Source organism: Rhodnius prolixus, unplaced genomic scaffold, assembly GCF_049639745.1.
Source record: "Rhodnius prolixus isolate KJV_2025 unplaced genomic scaffold, Rpr scaffold_37, whole genome shotgun sequence".
NCBI lineage: Eukaryota > Metazoa > Arthropoda > Insecta > Hemiptera > Reduviidae > Rhodnius > Rhodnius prolixus.
In genome coordinates, this window is record NW_027411587.1 from 381,242 (window position 1) to 403,726 (window position 22,485).

The following is a 22,485-nucleotide window of genomic DNA, read 5'->3' on the forward strand; positions in this document are numbered from 1 at the left end:
CATTGGAGTATTGAGTTTAAGAAAACATGCCCCGCTTAATCTTTCTTTTCTTAAATCAGCAACCTTAGTAGTGCAGCGGCCTTCTGTTAACGTCCTGTTTTGCAGCAGCTTGGACCAGCGAGGTTTCAGAATTTACTATCCTAACAAATATGCCCATCCATGTGGTGTAATTATGGCCAGCAAGTACATTATGTTTGCGTTAGAAGAGAACTTTCAATGGTGTAAAAGGCTGACCGAAAAAGACTTAAGATAAGAAATTAATTAATAATACACTCCAAGAAGGTCAGCAAGAACAGGTGAAATAATCTTCACCAAAAGCATGGTAGACGTTGTTCTAAAGAGCAGAGCCTTGTTACTCATTTCCATAGCCAAAAGAAACGTTTGTACCAAACTCTAGCTAGTGTCACTAGATAATCAGTGTCAATACGTCGCGGTGTGCTTCTATCAAAGCGACAGCTACCGGAGTCATAAAACCGCTGCGTTACCCACCCAAGTACACTGTTCAATCGAACGTCACTATTCTAGACTTCATTTCTTGCATTTATTTATTTATTTCGACATGTTATCGTTAAGCAATCATCGTTATAAGCATGCAATATTCCAAAAAAGAAAAGTTGAGCAGTTTCTCTCCCTCCCTGCCACCCTCTCCTCTCTTCTCGATTTTCACTAACATCATGATTTGGGAATCTCATTAAAAATCTAATTTTAACGTGGTTATTGTTAACCTGAACTTATGATGATGTTCATACCTCACTGAGTTCATTATTGCCCAGACGATTAGCAGCTAGAGTGATAGTTTAAAAATAGAAACTTACGAACGTTTTTTTTATATTATCTTTTTATTTATCTATTATTTTTGAAATTTGCAGGAGATATAATTTTTAAATAATGTGCGGTTTTGTTACAAGTCCGGTATTGCCGGTTAATAATTGTTATAAATATTTTCCTATTGCTAGTTATTGCTTAAGTAGAATGTGATATACTTAAATAATTTTTGACTTATTGCCTGACTTCCTTACTTAATCATAACTTTAATACTTTACGAGTATGTTTTAAGTTTTCTACTTAAAAAAGTTGTGACTTTTTTCTTGGGACCATCGCCGAACATCATAAGTTCAAAAGTTAGTTGTAGAACTGTTATTTTTTTATCTGAATACTTATTTTCAGTTATTTGAAGTAATTAAACCATAGAAATAAAACAAGAAATCAAAAGAAAGTTACTAAATCGATATTTCAATTAACCTAGAAGTTAATTGTTTTGCAACAAAGTGTTATTTTTAAAACTTTTTAATTCGGAAATCTACTTTTAGAGACTTGGAATAGTACTATACTATTATCTTTACTTTTTATCACACCTTTCAGGGTGGCGGAATGAGCACAGAAACACCAATATTGAATCTGTTAGGAAGCGCAGTTTATGATTATCATGCAGCTCAATTAGAACGTTTTTTAGAAGAATATCGTTCATTGCAAGAACAATTAAATCGAATGAAAGAAACTTGTGAAGGACTTCGTGATCCGATGATAAGGAAAGTGGATTGTGAGGATTCTCGTAAAAGTTCAACAACTGATCATCCTGGTCCATATTCCTACACTTCTTCAACTATATACAACGATCTTTACCGAAGCTGAACTATATATTATTGTCAAAATTATTACATAAATTTGGGTTGTTCTTATCCTGGGATAGTATGAAAAACCGAAACTGTTATGAATCATGCAACAACTAGATCAACACTAGAATGGTGATATTCTTTAAATAAAGTGACATTGAAAAATCAATAAAATTTGAAAGTGCAACACTCACTAGACTATCTCTTACTTTGTAAATCTGGTGGATGATGGTGATGGGAATAGTTCGTGAGGAGGAACGTAAGTTGCAAACAGGGTTTTCTTCAAGTACAATTTCTCGGCTATAGCCTTCTTCATTATGTTTTTCACTTTCATTTTTTTTTTTTTTTTTTTACTATTCGTCACATTTAAAATATGGTCCATATATATTGTTCTGACACGATTCAGTATATAATATACATACATATAAAGCTCATGTTCTTGAAGCTCAGTTCTATTAATGTGGTGCCCACCAATTAGTTACACTTACAACCTGTCTGTTAGTTCAAACGATTACAATTATTGTTGGTCAGTATTTGTGAGAGTTTTGATTTGATGTTTGACGAATTAGTGATAATTTCTGATCAGATAGATTTGGTAATTAAATCAGTAATTAGCTCGTACTCACATTCACCTGAACTTTGATTCATTTCCCACAGATACTGGAGAGCCCGTTTTAAATTGAAAGTCATTTTTACGAATTCTAGTCCCAATCCATGCAGATGATTTTTGTCAAACCCATTGACTAGCCCAATGTTAGATGAAATACTTCATGTTAGATTTAACGTTATAATACCCAGCTAAATATATAACTGCAAAGTCAAAACTCATTCAAGAAAAATGTCAGCGGCAATTGAAACACAACTTCATTTTTTTTTTTTTTTTTAGCCCATTTCCAAGTCATATAATTCATTAAATGAAGGCATAAATTCGTTTTGAAATGATTGGCAAGTAGAAAAATAATAGTGAGATGTCAATATCCACTCTAAATAGGACTGAAACCTAAAAACATTGTGATTTTCTCTACGGTTTTAGTCAGGGCTTCTAATGCTGTAAAACTTTATAACAAAAATTAAATATTATTCAAACCGTAATAGTGAAATACACTGTAATTTGACAAGTGTTTATTCATATAAGACCCAACCTTAAGAATTAGTGTTTACGAACTAAATTTTGGAAAGGAATTGGTTTGGAATAATGAATTTATCACTTTAGGCAGTTAGGTCTCTCTGTGAATTCTCCTGGTTTCCCTCTCTCTCCAAACAATAGAAATTCAATTAGAATTGTTTTATCATTGTACGTTCAATGTCTAAGAGAAAATATTTTATTTTAAGTAAATATTGTTTATACAGTTTGTTTTTACTAAATTATTCTAGAGTAAATTTCTGAAAAATTTAATTAAAAAATGGTTCCCTTTAATGTTTAAAAATAATAATAAACCAAAAAAAAATTATTTTTTTTTAAATTAATCAAATCTACAAGTTGGCACTTTCAATGAAGCTTTTTTTGCCTTTATTCTTTTCTTTATTGACTAGTGCAATTATCAAGAATTGATGAAACCATTTTTTAAGAAATTGGAGTAGAATCTCTTTTTTTTTAAAGATTTATTGTTTGAGGATTGCGGCCAAAAAATTAACGGGCAGTTACAGCAAAAGTTAGCAGTTTAATATGATACTCTCATGCCTACGATGTTTTCTTCTTCATTTTACAAGTTTGAGCTGACAAAATTATCATTAATTACAATTTATAATTTTATTAATAATGGTAGTAAAATTTGGAAGAAACTGGGAAATGTGTAATCGTTTGGTTCTTATTCCCCTCTTGCAGAAGAGAAAGTCTATTTATATGAAGCTGTCAGCAAAACATTTCAGATCCCTATTCAGCAAAACACTTCAATGTGATCGATCCTTAGCAAATTTCATCCAGGTATTTATAAATATTTACTTCTACTAAATATTTGGTTCCCTAAAGCAATATTTGCCGAGACGTTGGGAACAAAGAATAACACAGAATTTTTAGACTAATGAATATCCTGTTTAGATTCTCAAGACTTATGTAAAGAGTATTAGGTTCACTGGACCGTACGTATAGCCCTTCAGTGATTGATACTACATAATGCACCAGTACTGGCAGGGGACTTTCAGGATGAAAAGAAAACAAATGCTAATATTGGATGCGATTCGGTCAGCGAGATTAACGTGTTAAAACCTTTGAAGTGTATTAATTGAACTCAGGTAGAGTTGAGTAGCTGGTTTGAAAAAAATATCACAGTGCTTATTTTGCTTATGCATAATAATGTCTCCTTGGAGGTTTAAGGAGTAATCTAGGAAGTCATCTCTTCTTTTTTTTTCTCATCTCAGAATAGTACCTTCTGAATAATCAGCTGCACAATGTAGCTCTTTTCAAGAACAAATTAGCAAAGAACTTGTCTCAAAAAGAAATTCATTTTTCCAGTGGAACATTTTGCATCAGATTCTTCTTAGCGCTTTTCCAGGCAATTTTTCCTCTTTATAGGCAACGCTCTGCATACCAGATAGAAAAACATCTTTGTGGATCTTGTTATTCATATTTTGCTATAATGACTGAATTAGGGTATTTAATTTTTTCTTAAAAAGCATTGCCTTATATTTCACAAAACATCCACATCAAATGATCGGATACTTATATTTTAATCATCTTCAGTCTTAAATGTGAGAACGGTAGTAATGGAGTTTCTTTGGCTCTCTTTTCCTGTTTCCTTTACTCAGTTTGAAGAAAAATTGAAGTGAAAGCAATATAGCTTTCAGTTTTAATGAGTTCTTGAATATATTATTGGAAGAAGCACCATTCCAGATGATTGGTTTACTGGATAGCAAAATCGTGCAAAGATAAAACTTGTAAGAGTGTATCATTGGATTGGTTTTCTTTTTCGTCCTCTTCTTTTTCATTTAGTCATTCAGTCGTGTCGCTGCTCAAGACTGTCTGTCCACTCTCCATTCTCTTTCACCTACCTCGGACTACTTTGCTATCGATCTCTTCATCTTTTTTTGCTCCCTCTTTATTTTTTCCTCCCTTAATTTTTCGTTTCTCTAACTATAGCGTTAAAAAAACAACTTTCGTGATTGTTATTTGTGATTCATTGAGTTAAAAATTATCAATATTATTTTAAGTTATTAGTATTATCAATTAATACTAGTTTTTTTTTTTTAGAATTTCATGACGTAAGTTGATTGGTAAAGAGGGAGCACTATTATTTTTAGAACTTGTGCGTTTATGGATGTGCTCAACGAAGAACCCTCTTTAAAGTTAAGAGACATTGAAAAAATAAAGGGCTTTGACATTGCAGATCAGGATAGCTGTAAAAAGATGGTTGGCTGAGGGATTAAAGAGAAGAAATTACTTTTCGCGTTCGTTCAACGTGGAAGGAAAGAACACCCACTACCCATTACTCTTGCAGGTGTAGTGGTAGAAGGGAGTTATGCCTCTTTACTGGGTGCAATCTACCTTCTATTGTTAAAGCCCACTCACTCTCTTTCTTTTACTACTGCGTGTGATTAACAAGTGGGGACGGCTTCTGCCAATATTGATGCCATTTTAGCGGCCTTCTGAAGTTTCTATGGCTATTCAAAATGTTTTTATTCCACAGAATCATGTTAGAATAGGAATACATGGACTAAAATAGAGAATCTGATTCTTTGAATTTTTTATGAACCACATAATATGTTGAGCATCACACCTCCAACCGATATGAAGTCACTGTAATAACTTCAACTTTTCTGTCAGTACCTTAACACCAGAAAATGTATTGTAACATGTTCAAATAAATACTGTTTAACGTTTCGATGAATGTTAACACTATTTTGTTCTGACAATATGCAGTTACAATATTTTAATAATTATTATTATTTAGCATGAATTATAAATCGGTAGCATAGCAACAAAGCTCTGTTTCACAGGTGATCATTGTTAGTGCATTTTGATAATTATGAATAGTACCTGTAAACAATGATGACCAAAGTTCCTCTTTCATGGTGCATGGACTTTGGTACTGCAATTGGCATCCCCTTTAAGTGCTTTGAAAATACAATAACTATCACGCCTCTGGGCTTGAGGAGATATTGCAGGTTTCGTTCAGTTAGATATGTTTGGCGACTGTTCTTCTTTCCTCGTCCAATACTTTTCAGCGTCGTAGAATTAGGGAAGGGGAGATTATCTTAAGAAAAAGTTGTGTGAGTGTTTTATTTTTATTATTAATTTTTTCTAACGAAGTAAGTTTTGTTATTAACTTTTACAGTATTCAAATCTTGGTGTAATACGTGGGTGGATAAACAAAGGTTTAAAACATTTTAATATCCAGTTTCAAAATTTATTTTATTTTGAAAAATATTCACGTAAAATTATTTATTAATATTATTTTACACATTATTCCTTCATATTATTTCTCAATGCTTTTTACCACATAATGGACGTAATTTTAAATGAAAAAAAAAAAAAGAAATATCTCAGTAAGGGACCGAAAATATGTATTACTTTTGACTCTTAATTGTTTATGAAAAAAAAAATTAATAAAAATTGTAAAATAAAATCGAATGCAGAACCAATAGTTTTTGGCTAGAAATGGAGTTTTTTTTTTGAAATTTTTCTTTTTGAAGACCAATTTAAAATTGTGAAAAAAGATAAAAAAAAAAAAAGGGAAAAAATTGAATTAATTGTAATATAACAACAATAAAAAAAACTTCTATATGAAATTATGTGTTCTTGTAATATTTTTATGTGTACGTTATACATACATATATATAAGAAAAAACGAAGAAAATAGTTTATAAAAATATATATAAATATATCTTGTTCATTAATTATGTGTAATTTTTATTAATAGTTTAAACTTTTATTTAATGAATTTGATAATCTTTTCAGAATTATTAGCTGGAAATATTGAATCCCGATTCGAGAGTGAAACTAAAATTAAAAAAAAAAAAATCAGTCAAGTTGTCAGAGCTTAAATTTAGAATTGGAAGTACATAGCGCTGTAAGCTGCAGATACTTGATTGGTTCCATGAAAGGGTATTTTAGAAACGAATTTAAAGTATATTTAATAAAATATACTTTATACTTTTAATGCATTTTTACAATACTTCTCTTGTGACTAAACTTGTTTGTTTTTGTTAAATTTAATGCTTAAAAAGTTTAATAGCCATTGTCTCAGCGAGCATTAATAATGGTTTTATTTGTTGCTAGGGGGGGGGGGAAGTGAAAACGACAATCTTAACTATGAATATTTCTCAAAACTGTACCATAAAAAAAGGAATGGAGAACTCGTCTCCGAATTGGTAAGAAAGATTGTCTGGACGTCACGGGAAGGGTCTGACGTCTGCCGCCAACCCACGAACACATACTATGGTCTTGTCTGCTTCTCCTCTAGCTTCTACGTCTACATGTTTTCAGTGTGAAAGCAAGTTCTGTTTTCACATAAGTCTCCTTAGATTAGGCTGGCGGTGGCAAGGAGGAACTAGCGGCTCTTGTATATAGTGCACGCCACTAACAAGGCAGTTTGGCCGACTTAACACGTACTCGTTTATACACACTTTATCAGCGTACTGCAACCACTAATACATCGCCTACCTCTTGGGAATTTTTATCTTCCTCTTATCTTAGGTTCACTGTTTTACAACTGTATTTACAGTTATATCCTCCTTTGCGTCCAACCCGCCACTGTTTTTAACTCTTTAGCCAGAAGAAAAAGAATAGCCCACTTGAATGGTATAAACATGATTTAAAACAAAGCCCTAATATATTTACTGGAGATCAAGATCAGTAAGTAAGAATTACTGTGTGAAGCTAGGTTGAAAAATTAATTCAGTTTAGATAAGCTGTGATTTATTATTGTAAGCAACCCTTTTTTCTTATGTGGTTTCACATAAAGTTATCCTCAAAAACAAATTATTAGAAAACAAAGCTTTTACTGGAGGATTCAACATCTAAGCATTCAATAATGGGAGTTATATGAATAAACTGTTTTATTTGGTATAAGTATAAAGTTTGAGTGATAGTACTATTGCTAAAAATTTTGTGAACATGATACTAATTTTTAATTGCCAGCTCTAGGAATTAATGAAGCCCAACTGTTCATAAACTGCATGAAAGGCCGGCTCAGCCTCATGCATGTGCATAGCACGGCACCCTTGTGAGGTTAACTGCAGGGTATTGGTTTACAAAGGCTATCCTTCGGGGTCCCCTTGAGAAGAGTAAGGCGCTGCTATTATAGAATATCGCAACTGTTTTGTAAGGGAAAATGTTAGCAAATTCTCTTTATTTTTGCAGTCAGAAAATTCGTAATTTCCGGTCATGAGCCTCTTTGCCTCTTTTTTTATTTTTTTATTTTTTGTACTTGAATAGGTGTTATGTGGTTCAATTTACAGCAAGGTTGGAAAATTATTGTGACTGTCGGAGATTATAGTAACGACAGTTCTACAGAAATTTTAAATGGTTCTCCGTTTTAACTACTCTCATGTACGATTTTTTTTTCAACTTTTTCTGACGTTTCCACCAGATAGAATTGTTTCATTGAAGTGGTAGTACAGTATTAATGCATCAATTAATATACTATTTTTCTATGTTTTACATAAAAAGTTTTGTCAACGATCAATAAAATACATTTTGTTGATAGAAATTGATGTGCCTTTATTATTTTATTTATATTTTATTGAATTTATGTCCTAAAAAAACATCGATTGAAGGTGAAAAGCAAAGGCGAAAATATATACATAGTTTATAGTGGTAGGAGGTCTTGCACGATTTCCCATCAAAGCCTCATCAAAAGACATACGCGCCTTTTAACATACTCGTAAATATACTAAAGTATAAGATCTGTCAGCCTACTAAAAGTAAGCTTAAACGACCCATCTGAGGAAGACCACAATTTTTGGGGATTACTTCGTTATTTGAAGGTTACGTATTATATCCTTCCCTTGAGAAATCAATAAACTCCAAGTTTTATAGCAGAGTCATAAAATATTATATGATTTTTTTTTCCTCAGCTTACAAGTAAAATATAAGAAGAAATTCATGCCTTCAAGTCATTTTTTTCAAACTCATTCTATTTCAGGATAAATGATCAATATCATTGCTTTATGATTGTTTTATTTATTATTGTTAGCGATTTTTACAAATTATAAACTTAGAACAAAAATGTTCCCAAATTTAAATATATGGCAGAGTTTAAATATGAAATGGTAAGAAAGACTACTATTTATACAACGACTCATTAGACAGTCCGTCACAGACAAGAGCGAGTACCATTTTAATAACCGAATAATATAAGTAAATAACAATTCACAGAAATAAACGACCAATTGATTACAACTACCAATTACTGTTCAAAAACAAATTATAATTACGCTAAAATTAAAAAAAAAACTAAATTATAGTTATTTGAACTAACAACACGCGTAATAAATTGCTTGAATTAAATTTATGATTTATGTATCTAACCACGTTCCTTTCCCAGCATAAGCCAGTATTTCAACTCAAATATGAATTTCTATAATTCCATATTGCTTAACCATCCAACTAGAATTCTGATTTTGTTAACAAGAATAATCATCCACTAAACGCTATCCATTATATGCATAAATTTATGCCTTTCTTTTACAGTGTTAAGTCCTTCCGTGCCTCATAAGCACCACCGCCACAAACTTAGTACCTAAAATAAGGCGCCCTCCCTAAATCGAGCAAATTCAATCTCGACTGTGTCTCAGAAATTGCTGTCAAAACTTGTTAGAAAATTAACATAATTGTACTTTTTCGCTCATTATTTAAATATTTATCTCTAATTCTTTATTTAATAATAATCTTTCCACTTCAGCACTCCTACATTCTAAAGTTTAAAAACACACAGTAACCTTCCCTGGGTTTAGTAGATAGTGAGGGTGCATGCTGTATGGTGATAGTGATAATAGGACAAGAGGTAGTGGTTTATTAATTGGAATTCAAGGTTATTTACAAAACCTGATGATTCAATCTCTAAAGAAAGATGACAATCCGTGACCGGTCAGAATCACAATCAGCATGCTTTGGCGGACGAATTCACTAATACTATTATTCAGCATAGCGGATCCAACATTTTATACAAATGTCAGAAATACATTTGTTTTTACAATTAGAAAATGCAGAGTAGTACAGGTAAGGATATTAAGAAATTGTTAAAAAATCAGGTATTTACCAAAATTTGCAGCAAACACTAGAGGAAAGTTTTGTTCTAAATCAGTACGAGATATATTTTACTGAATTTATTTAACTTCAGGTGAAAAACGTATTCCTTGTAATTAATGTTTCATTATGCAGATTTGTATTTTAAGTTTTCGAAGAATATAATGGTAAGGGACGCAGGATGCTAAAATTTATATTTCGGTTCTTTTAACGATCGAAATCACGTAATCCTATGATTTTAATTTTCTCGATATTACTATTTTCTTTAAACATGGTATCGGCTTATTTTTATTTTTATAAGCAGTTACTCAAACTGACCTCTGCAATTCCATTATAGTGAGATATCCAAATGTGAACGATTTCTATATTTTGTCTTCCTTGCAGACAACAGAAATGTGATCAGTGAAAACCATTGTGAGAGGTGTCACATAAGTCTGAGGTCAGTCAAGGTAAGTTCAACTAAAGATAACAAGTATGTGATTTAAAGTAATGCATAATTCAGGATATGTCTGAGAATGTGATACTGTTGGTAAGCCTCACTTGCAGCTAATATAGCGACCCTGTGATATACTGGTATACCCTATTTGTATTGGACGACAGGGTTAGATGTGGCCTTCATTGAATTTGTTACCCAATCTTCAGACGTTGCTCGAGTAAAATATATTTTCAATCTATAAACCAAATAAATCAATCATTTTATTTTTTTTAAATAGAATTTAAAAAAAGTTATTTTTTGTGAAATACGCTCAACTCTCTTACAACAGGTTCCTCAAGATTTTCTCTTACACATTTCATCTTCGTAATTTTTTTGTAACTGAAATCTCAAAACAAATTTAATTTTTGTAATATTGTCATTTAATTATACCGTTTGAAAATCTGTACTTGATTTGACATAGAAAATTAATCATTAAAATAAAAGTTATAGATTTACGTGTTATAGATTTACGTGTTTTAAATATACTATTTTAAATTTTAGGGAAAATCTTAGAAAAATTAAAAATTCTTCGTAAATGATATAGCTAAAGAATTTTCTTCGAATTTATTACTTTAAAATTCTTCTTCAAGCGTTATAATTTGTACCGAAAAATCAGTTGATATTTGGGTGAAACAACTCGCTCAGGTCCTGTGTGGAAGTTCCAAAAAAGTAGTGAGAGAAGACGCCATTTAGGAATAACTACTTCAAAAGTCCTCCAAATTAAAGAAAGAGGATTTTAGGTTGGTTTGTTCTCAAATATCTAACAACTTCCATGTGCTCTCACTATAGGGAGTGAGGGAAACTGGAAGTTAGGAATCACCACTAGGCAAATCTCCAAATCCTCAGATGTTTTGAGGAAGATTCCTCAAATTAAGGAAATTAGGTTCTCTATGGAGGCATCAGGAAACCACTTTCTGTTGCAAAATACGCCGTACTTCCTGGTTCCAACTAAGAGTAATAGTATTTGAGATTAATGATCTATTGAAGGTCCTTATGTCGTCATTTATTACGTATTGAGCCTGGTAGAAGATAGAAACATTTCACCAGCGCACTACACCAAATCTTCCCACAAACATACCTAATCGAGTAGCTGTTTACTTATTTAATGAAGTACTCTCGCTCGTTCCCCCAATTTTATGTTTGTGTTTGTTCATATAAGTTTGTGTTAGATAAATATTTAGACATTTTACATTGTCATTCCAACTAATTTTCCTTCATTAGATTGATCTTCAATTAATTAAACTACAGGATGAATATTAATCACAGATTAGAGTAACATTCAATTACTAATAATGACGTACAAATCATAATTAAAGCAGCTCGATTAATAAAATCTCCTTAATGTTATTGTTGTAGAATTGTTTAATTAAATATTTTGCCCCTAAAAATCGTTGATTGTAGTAACAGAAAAAGATATGTGCAAATATAATTTATTTCGTTTCTGTTGATGCAATTGATGATGGTTGTTGATGATTGATGATTAAATGATCTTATTTTTTTTTTCATCTCATAGCACAATCCGTTTACCAAAATAATGTCCTCAAGATAATTTCTTTCATCTGTTCATTTTTTTTCTTGGTCTTCTGCGGAATCTTCTTTCTTCTTAGCTATATTTCTTTCCTTTTCTTCTTCTCTTCATTTACTAGGTGTATTGCTCTTCCCGAGGGCAATTTCTGTCTCTTAACGAACTCCAGGGAGTGACCAACCAGGACAGTTACAGAACCAGGAAGAGTTGACAGTTACAGAAAACCACTTTCTCCCTTGTGTCAGTACATCCATCTCCAACACTCTTACCAAATATTATGATTATGGCTTCTTAAATTAAGGATTCTCTGGAATAGTTCAAGGGGAAATTGGAAACGGCAGACAGGAATAAACACTTCCCATTGCTGATCCCCTCAAGTGCCTCCTATACGTTTTCAATTATTACTCCTAGAAATTAAGGGAATGTTAGAAGTATCAAGAAAGTGATTGAAATTTTTCCTCAAACGTCTGCTAAACCACTCACCGCCCCACAGAAGTTACGGGAAGTGCGGGCAGCCACAAACAGGGATATCCGCTCCCTGGCGCCTGTAGCCTCCTCTATTTTTGTGAAATTGTAATTTAGTTACAATTCAATTTTGAGTTAGAACATGTCAGGGAATATTAAATTTTATAACGGCAGTAGAGAGTAGCACGAAATGTATAAAATATTAATTTCACCTTCTAAACGAATAAATAAACAGTACCAGCGTTCTTTAAATCAATATTGTTTTTAATTATGTGTTTTTTGATGCTGTGAATAACGAAATCTCTTTTGTTATTATAACAGGCAGTTAATTATAACAGGAACCCATCCTCAGTGTAATATTATACATAAACAAAAGAGTCAAAAGAAATAAAAACGACTTGTACATATAACTACGGTATATGCAGAAGGATTTGAGCTCATGAAAAGAGATGGAGAGACTCCCCCACTCGTATACACACTAAACTTGTTAAGCTTTTTGTGCCCTATATGAGAGTTCACTAATTACAAGTGAGTCGCCGCTTGTCACAGAGTTACCGTTTTATTTCATGTCCACTAATTAATGTAGCCCCTCTAAAAAACAGTTCTCCTCTTTTATTCCCATTTTCAGGTCTTATTGATATATGTAGGTTCTGGAAAATTACAGCCTCTGTTATAGTTAAAAGAAAAATATCCCAAAGAAGGTACAGGTTTGCAATCGGACCGTACTCAAAATATCTTGAAATGAGGCAAAACAAGCCTTCCGCTCTCTAATTATCCATTAACAGTAGTTGTTATAGAGCAGTACAAACTGTAAAATCTACTTTTGGAGTCCAAAACCTTGGTTTTAGAAAATGGCCTCTTTAGAATTAACATTCCAGGTAAAAACTCGCAGCAAGCTCAGACTTTATATTTTGTTTTAGTACTAACTTTGGGAACTGTAATGTCAACCCTCTTGGGTCCTGCAAACAACCGTTTCAATCCTATACATTATATGCTCATTGTCCATCCTGAAGTTTCATTCTGTATTCAATTTATTTGTAATAGTTGCAGAACTTGATAGCCATTTGAGCCGCGTGGATGTCAGAGAAGTTTGTGATTCTGAAATTGATTATGCTCCCTCTACAATCTCAATAGTGTTACTGAAAGAGTAAGACTGTATCCCCAGTTTTCCTGGGCTTGTCGCGGTATCATTACTAGATCATTACTTTTTAGCTCTCCCTTCTTCGGTCTTGGAGCTGTTCGAAAACTTTCGCTGACATAAGCCTAAAGTAATTAATTAATTATTAACGATTTCTAGTTGTTGTTTATTTTATAGCTTAAATGAAATTATTCCCTGAAATACCGAGAAGAGCGTAAGGACCGTTATTGGTCTGTATTGCCAGACATGATTGTGGTTACTGAATGCAAGTGATAATTTTGACGCCTGTTATTGTGCTATACACTAAAAGAAATAGTTGTATATAGAAAAAACGAATGTTAAAGTCTTTTTTTTTTTTTAGTGACTACACTCAAGATACTAACTTACAAATTTTCTTCAAATACCTAACATTTTAGTCATATTAATTGTGTTACACGAACATTGTAGTTTGAAAAACCGTAACACCGAAATATAAACTTATAAATAAGCCTACCGAAGAGACTTGGAAAATTAAAATTGTTTTATTCAGCAGTAAGAAATAGTCATGTGAGTCTTTCATACCATATTTTTTATTGATTATATAATACATTATCTTTTTATTGCATTTCTCTTCTGAAATTAGAGAATCTTCTTATCACCATTTTCCTGGAGAAGATAAAGAAAAAGATGTTAATCTAGGCAATTATCTTCAGCAAGAAAAGTGAGGGAGACACTTGCCCTATTCAGTTCTTTCAAGAGTTTTATATCTTAACTTCTAGAGAGCTTAAGAAAAGAATTCTTAACTAGCCTTCTCTTTTAAACTTGAATAAAGTAAGTAAATCCTAACCGGCTAGTGGGCCTATTAAAAGAAAAACCTTTTAAAATTACCAATCTAGATTTATAAATCCGAAGATATTGGTGTTTTTCACTATTCGTACACGAAACTGTTTTGTGAGATATCTGGTTGTTTCTTTTTATTGAAACCAAATTCCAGCTTACAGTTGGAGCTTTTCATCCATTTTCTATTTTTTTCACATCAAACTTGCAATATGTCTCAAAATATTTACAAGAATCAGAGTTATCCAACAATTTTTTCTAAGTGAAATACAGAAAATCATTCATTACTCAACAAACTTTCTAGCGCCATTAAAAACTTAATATACGTAAGCCATAAATTTGTTGAAAATGAACAGCTCTTGTAGATAAAATCTTTACAGTCAGTATCATAAAATGTCTTCTGTTGAAACAACTGTTTGGCCACAGTTCTAGTGGTACAATCTGTTCTTCTTATTCAACTTTAGATGCAAATTTAGAGGTATTCTGCATTTTAGAGAAAACCATTTAGTGGATATGCAGCCTGAACTGTGATGAGGTAAAACCAACTGAATTGCACTCCAGAACCTCTGAATTCAGTTCCATCGTTGTGAAACGTACAAACTAGTAAGTTAATTTCAGAACAGTTGCAAAATGTACATAATTTGCAGCATTGTGTTGACATTAATTGAATTTGGCATTGATGCTATTCCGAAGAAAAGATATTGTGAAGAAAGAAACCATTTTCATTAGCTTTTCTGAAACAAACCAATAAAAAATAGGAATTCAATATTGTGAAGAAGGATCAATCGAAAAGAGAAACAGAAACTTATGAATAATATTGAGATTTAGAAATGAATTTTCTGTTATCTTTATATGTTACAGATTTCGAAGAAATCTGATGAAAATAAATAAAATCAATGCATTCTGTAGACAACATTCTTGGTAAAAACTTTCTAAGTTAAGAGAACATTTCAACGTAAATAGTTCAACTAATTAACTTAAAAGCTAATAATACTAATAAATACATAGAAGTAATAGGTATTTACGCAATATAATTTCTTATAATACTAGATTAACATGAAAAATTTTCAAAAAAATATTCATTGGTGTCACTTACATAATGGAATATTTATTAAAATGTGTGACAAATAAGAACTGAGGAATGAATAATCAGAGAATTAAGGATTCCTATTCAAGTAGAAAGATGTGGAAGTGAGGGATGAAAAGAGGCAGCGTTGACTATAGGGAAGGCTGATGATAATGTAAAAGGAGAATGGGCAACCAGTGGTACTGGCCGCAGAACTTTGCCTGCCTGGGACATTCAGTTTTAATAAACTGTGGGGTTGGATGGTGTCCAAGTGGTACCCTCCTCGTAACTATATAACTCCCTCTATAAAACTCCACTTCCAAACATTCTCTTTTAGTCCATCTTCTATGAAAAGCTATCCAGGGGTGTGGACAAATAATTCCAGCCTACTCTCTAGTATATTAATGCAATTTCCTCCTGTGATCTTTTGATGAATGCGAAAATGTACGAAAGAAATCTATCTATTCTGTAGATATAGTGAAATTTTCTTTATTTCATCTTCTTATAAACGCTTTGTGAAAGTCATTGATCGATTATTTCGTTCAAATAAATATTATTATAATTCTTCTTACAGTGACAATGATGGTTGCTGGTCGGTGTCTATAATATTTATTTTTCTTAATTTCTCTGTATACTCTTGTACAGCCATAGATCAAATTTAAGAGAGAGTCACGAGCTTTTATTTAGGGTTCATGCCTCAGCAAGAATTAATCCATTAATTAATTAATTCATTCATTAATCCACATAGTACATGATGGATAATTTAAGTAATTTGAGCAGCATCTGTACTCTACCTTTCTCTTGATGATGCGACAAAACGTTGTGTGCCTTACAGGTTTTTTTCTCAGTTCTTTATGACACTCAAAATAATGAAAATAAGAGACCCAAGTTCAGTGTTTCAATAAATTTGCTGCGATTTAAAACTCCTCAGAGCCACTTATCCCAGTTCATGTCCTAAAACTTCAGGATGTCTCCTACGCCCCATAACCCTTCTAGCCATACATTTTTTCCTTCATAATGGTATAAGGCGTGGATTAGTCATATAATATATGTATAAATGATCAACAGAGGTTTAAGGTGCTGCAAAAATATATATTCATCGTTCCATAATTTTTTGGATAAGTTATACAAAGTTCTTTATATTTCTCTACTGCTTTAAATGATATTGTTTTGTAAAGGTTCCCACCAACATCTAATTCTTCCTTTCAGCTAGGAATTGCGGTATGAGAATGCTATGTCAGCGATTGAAAATTCAAACCAAATTTTTATTAATTATTTTACTATTGACAAAGAAGCTCTAAGTTTCTTTAGCTATTGCATTTTATCACAAATCAAATAAACGAGCAGAAGTTGGAGTCATGGTTAGTCCAAAGTCAAACAGCTGTACGTGACTTTATTCGATTATTACTTTCGCAAACATTCTTACATTAACAGAGAATCAACTGGAGCAGTTTGCCTAAAGAGGACGTTATACTAACAGGATTGTTATATATATGTATGCATGTGTATATATATATATATATATATATACGTGAAATGGGAAATAAACCCAGCCAATGTCTCTCTAGCATCCTAAGTGTTAAAAAATTCCATTTTACGAGTATGCACTCATCCCTTGACATAAGATTAATAAGATTATTAAAGTCTTCTTTTTGTGCAAGTATATACAACTACGTAAATATATAGTTTATATTATATAATGCTAACACATGATTTCGGGAACACTGACGTCGCTAATCAGGAATACAAGTTTATACCAACTAGTTTATTCGTTGCCTAAAAGGTCGTATCAGCCGTCTTGCAGGGATTCTTGGAAGTGAGTTTGAAAAAAGGTTTTGGAGAAGAGGGTTAGGATGAAAAGTGAATTTACTGTGGAAGCTGTTGTACCGGGATTTTACTGGACAAAAGGAATATTTATTACATTTGGATGTAAGCTTTGAAAATGGAAAGGAACGTCGACTATACGTCATCGGATTTGTTTTGTAGTGTTTGTATTCTGTTTAGGTTGCTATGTTTTATGGTACCATAGAGTTCCATAAAACGTAAGATCGTCTTTTGTTCAGTAAAATGTCTGCACTAGGAGTAAGTCAAGTAGGTAAGAACTGTTTGCTGAAAGAAATTCCTTAGAATCTGGTGAGCGGGTTCCACGTAAGTCGCTTCTCCATTGAATATGATTAGGTAACGACCGGGTTCTGCGAGTGGAATTGTGGCCTTAGAAAAGTAGATTGAGCTATGATCTTTTATGGTAAGAACGATGTGAGTCTAGTCTCAAGTGATCGCAGAAGGGAAGACTCCATTTCTAGGATCACTAAAAACTACGGAACATAAGTTTAGTTATTTAATTAACTAACAATATCTTTGCTGACTTTGCAGTCATAAATATGCACAAAAAAGTTCTATTTAAATTAATTTAAATATTCGAGTAGTTCAAGCTCTATTCAATTAAAGCTTTAGAATTCAGTTCTACAGTTCCTCTTTTAGAAGCGCTTGACAACTCATGTACAAAGATTAAGCATTTAAAAAAATTGGTATCTACAATTCATAATTATTAATAAGATAAGACACAGGGTGGTCTTTAAGTAAGGGTGAAGAAGAGTATTTGGAATGCTCAATTGGGTACCCATTATCAAGTCAAATAGACAAAACTCTAAACATTTAAATTGGTGGTGGAAACCAGATTTATAAAGTACGGATTGAAGGAATTTCGATTGAAATGTTCGCAGGATAGATCAATTTGGAAGAGATGGTGATGGAGATATGGTGTATGATAGTGAATTCTGTGACTCACAACTTTTATGAATCACCATTAAAAGTAAGTAAATCTTAACATTCTTGTAAAAAATATATAGGGCCGTGAAAATAAAAATTAAAAGCAGTTCGTCATAGCTTTATCCCTACAAAAAATTTCAAAAAACGACAGTAGAATTAGTCAAATCTGTCTTTTATGTTGCTCTTCTAGAATATACTAATATCAAAGAGAATACTAATCAACAGAATAGTTAAGAGAAATTTCGGAATAAAGGTTGAGAAAGAATTTTAAAAAATAAAGAAAGCATTTCCAGCGTACAAGGTTCTGCACAATTGTTTTTGTTTTTTATTCATTTATAAAAAAAAAGGCCCATAAATAAAAATTATAGCACTAATTTATTTATATGATCATTACGACAAAAGGAGAGCCAGTAAAAGAGAGTGGGAGGTTTTCCTAAACAGTGTTGGGTGAAGTGCTGCAGAGGGAGTAAAAGCAATTATGAATTTAATAATTAATTATAAAGCTTGAGCAATCTACAGAGAGCAAGCGAGGAAGAATAGATGGCAACCCAACCCCCTATGGTCGGAGTAGCTCTGAGTACAAAGTTTGCGGTAAGAAAGTTGGACCAAATAGTACAATGGAAGCTTACTTAGTAGAGAAGATGGGGGAAATCCGTTTCTGATTGACATTGTGGGTCCTATTGGTTATGGAGGGGTAGAATTTGTCGGAGAGGTTGAGATGAAGCTGCTTAATAGATTTGGACTTATTGGCGGGATACACCCACCTACATTGAAATAACTTCTACTACTGTATATACAAATCATTTATCCTATAGCATTGGTACAATTCGTGCTACATAGTATTAAACTTTGGCCACAGTTTCTGACTGTAATTTGCATAATGGGTTCTTACTCATTATATCATCTTGTGGAAGTTTTCTTCAACTCTGCACGAATATATCAAAATTTACAACTGTTATAAAAATTCGATCTATTGTTTTTTTTTTTACTATAAAATCTCCATCACTTTAAGAGAAAATAAATTAGTCACTTTTTCTGAGATTCACAACAGGTTTCTGCAATACTTCAATCGCAAGTTTAAGCACATCATTGTGTTACATAAACATTTACACATAAATATCTTTTAGAAGCATTTAGTTTTAGGTTTGCAGCCAAAGCTAGGCGAATCACATTGTAAACTGTAGGAATTTGTGTGACTTTCGTACAGTCTTTTTTCATTATTATTAAAAAAAAAAAACTGTTTTGATGTTATCTTGTTGTTACTGATGTTGACCCACAGATTTGTTGGTATATTTTTGATAGTATCAGCCTCCGAGTATCGTTACTGTTTCTTTTATCTTGTAGTAGTAATGTAACTGTCATTTCTTTGTCGATCATTAGATGTTCAGTGTTTTTGTTGTGGTTGTTGTTATTTAATATTCAAGTTCTTTTTCATAAGAGGTAGTTAATGTCCAAACTCACAAACACGAAAATGTTTTTTACTGATATAAAGGTTTTTTTCATTGTCTTTCTTATTTATGCGTTTGTTACATTATTTGAATCACTTATTCATCATTATTTCATTAAAAACGGATTTTTTTTGGGTACTAATGAAAGTACTATAGTTCTGGGCCTTTTGGCTTAAACTCGCCCTCTCACCGTATGAAACACAATTCCAACTGTAGAATTTTAGAGCATTAAAAATGTAATAAACGTACAGAACCCTTTAGTAAGTACTAGGTTTCGTTAATTTTTATTTCATTATTTTAAAATAAATTTTTACCATTTACTAAAAATTTGAAAAACACTCATACACATGTAACTTTCCTCACTTAGCAAGTGGAATGCGTGATGGGAACGTTAAAGGAGTAGATGCATTCAAACATTTTGAACCAAATTAAACTTCTTTCATGAAAATTGAATACAGAATGGTTTAATTTAGTTGCTTCGTTCTTGAACTGCCTGATAAAAGATTTACTTAAAAAGAAAAATGCTTCTCCTATTTCTGCCGACTTACACGAAGTGTGAATTTAGTTAAAATTTATGATTGTAGCATTCTTTTTTAATTTCCACAGCTTTTTTCATTCAGCTAGCAGCTCTGTAATACATAACTTTCATGAGAAATGATTATCTCTAAAGTCCCTTCTTTACATCTATGAGTACTTAGGTAAATACATATTATAATCTTATCCATTATTTAATATGTTCAGAGTTTTACATCATAAACCAAAACCTTTTTTATGATGATTAATCATACACTTTGAATCGTAATAAGTACTGTTACCACTTTCGTAGGAGAAAGGTTGCAGAAAACTTTTTATATTTGAGGAATTTGAAAATTTTATTTTTTCAAACAAATTAGTAAACATAATTGACAATAAAATAAAGTATTTTTGAAGATTTAATTCGATTTATTGATATAAAAAAAAGTAATTAAAATTTAATACTATATGTCAACTCAGTAAGTCTATTTCAGCCACGTTCATGTGGTTTAATACATATGTATTTACGTGTGGTTAGCCCTACGTTTTTCGTAAATAGTAAACTTCTTGATCCTCAAGAGAATTTTTTTTGTTTCAAGAAAATTAAACCATTCTGCTTTCAATTTTCTTGAAAAAAGGTTTAAAACAGAAAAATCCTGCGTATATAATACCATTAGATACATATAATAGTATTTATTGTGTAACGGGTAAAGCCTTTATTAATTTACAATTAGTATTCAAAAAAAAAGTTAGTACAACTAATGATATGCTACAAATTAATGAATTACAGCGAAATAAACATGCGGACTCATACTATACCAAAACTGCTGTTAAGAGCTATCTACCGGCAAAATCGGTAACTATTTAGTTAACAGTTCTTCCTCTAGATTGCATGGGTATGCAGAATTTGTTTTTATCTTCCTACAAAACAATTGTTTCTATTTTTATGCAACCTTCTTTATGTGACTTCGATATGTGCGCAAATTAAGGATGAAAGGAGTGAAAATAATTGTAATAGTGAATTAGTAATTATTGTTTAAAAGCTAAACGAACTGTTATAAATCGAACTAATTACATTCCAAAATATTTTTATTTAGAATTATAAAAATAAGTACTTAGGATATCTTCTAAGAGGTTGACCTCTTCTAAATTTCTAATTGTTCTGCATTTGTACAACTCCTAATTGTTAATCATTTAACATTATTGGCTCTATTCGTAAAGAGAAGTTTTAAGGTTCAATTAATTTTAAACCATTGAGAGAATAGTCTTATAGAAAGTGAAGTATGTACATACCTATTTTACAATATTAATTGTCCATTTTAGTTGTCCATAGTTGAGATTTATATTTTATTCATTGTACACTTGAGCTTACCGATTTCGAACCATTATATTTTATATGATACAAAGTCATTTGTTACATATATTTCACGAAGACTTTGATTTGTTTCATTACGGATTTCATTTTTAGATACCTCGGAAAACACAAGGTTAAGTGAATCGTTTGTTAGCAACAGTCCTGACTTTATGTGTCTTGGTTTCTTATTGCAAGCCTTTAAGGTGCAAGTGCCTCATCATTTTCATTAATTAACTAATAAGTACTAATTGGAAGTTTGACATTAAGGCCCGCCTGAAAAAATAAGCGGTTATGAAGTGAGTACACTATTCCAAAACCTCCTTACACACTTAACATTCCTATTATTGTGCATTAATTACATAACTGAACAAATTATAGTTGCATTTTAGTCTTGAGCAAGCCAAACTTTGTACATTATATATTTTCTACAAGTGCTAGCTTATAAGGCAAGGCATATCAATGTGCAGTAAAGCGTAAGAGACCTAATTTATAATCGTATCTTGTACGTACGCGCAAACAACATACATATATTTTTTTATCTTCGCTTCCTTTCTTGGGTAGTAGAGAATTGCAGCAAACAAACGTCCGGTGAATGTTATTTATTTAGTAGAGCACTGTAGTAAACAGTAGTAAGTAAAATTAAGTCTTCTCATATTGGTTGAAGAGACGTTTGTTATGTTACAGTTGAGTGGCCCTACTGTGCGCAAGTTTTATTCATATTCCATCTGCATTTTCATCACCAGCATCTTTCATCGTTTATCGAAGAGGTTTTCAATAGAGTAAGTTCTACGTTTATTTTTATATATTAACTTTTATTTTCTTCTTTTCCTGGTGCATCTATAATTGAGATCATTACAAAATCGTTTTTTCGAATACCGCTTCAACACATTTTTTAAACTTTACGTACTAACTAGATAGATAATGGTATATCACGTTTATTTGAAGCACATATTAATTTATTATTTTTTGTTAGAAGTTTTGTTTTGCTGTAAAAATTTATTTAATATTAAATGAGCTGGAAAATCACTGATAAGATTTCAAATATTTGTTAAGAATGAACAGGTTTGACTGCGGGACAATAATGTACACATAGTCAGACTCTCCTGCACAAGATAAGA

General features: G+C 31.8%; 1 protein-coding gene across 14 annotated transcripts in view; it reads left to right on the top strand.

Moving 5' to 3' along the window:
* The window catches only part of LOC141448456 (uncharacterized), a 227,652-nt gene extending 221,206 nt beyond the window's left edge, over positions 1-6,446 (top strand). For all 14 annotated transcript variants that reach the window (XM_074116826.1, XM_074116825.1, XM_074116818.1 and 11 more), the window contains one exon: positions 1,363-6,446. In XM_074116826.1, coding sequence (XP_073972927.1) covers positions 1,363-1,632 — 270 coding nt within the window. In that variant the 3' untranslated portion in view covers positions 1,633-6,446. The remainder of the gene's footprint in view (positions 1-1,362) is intronic.
* Positions 6,447-22,485: the final 16,039 nt, after the last annotated feature.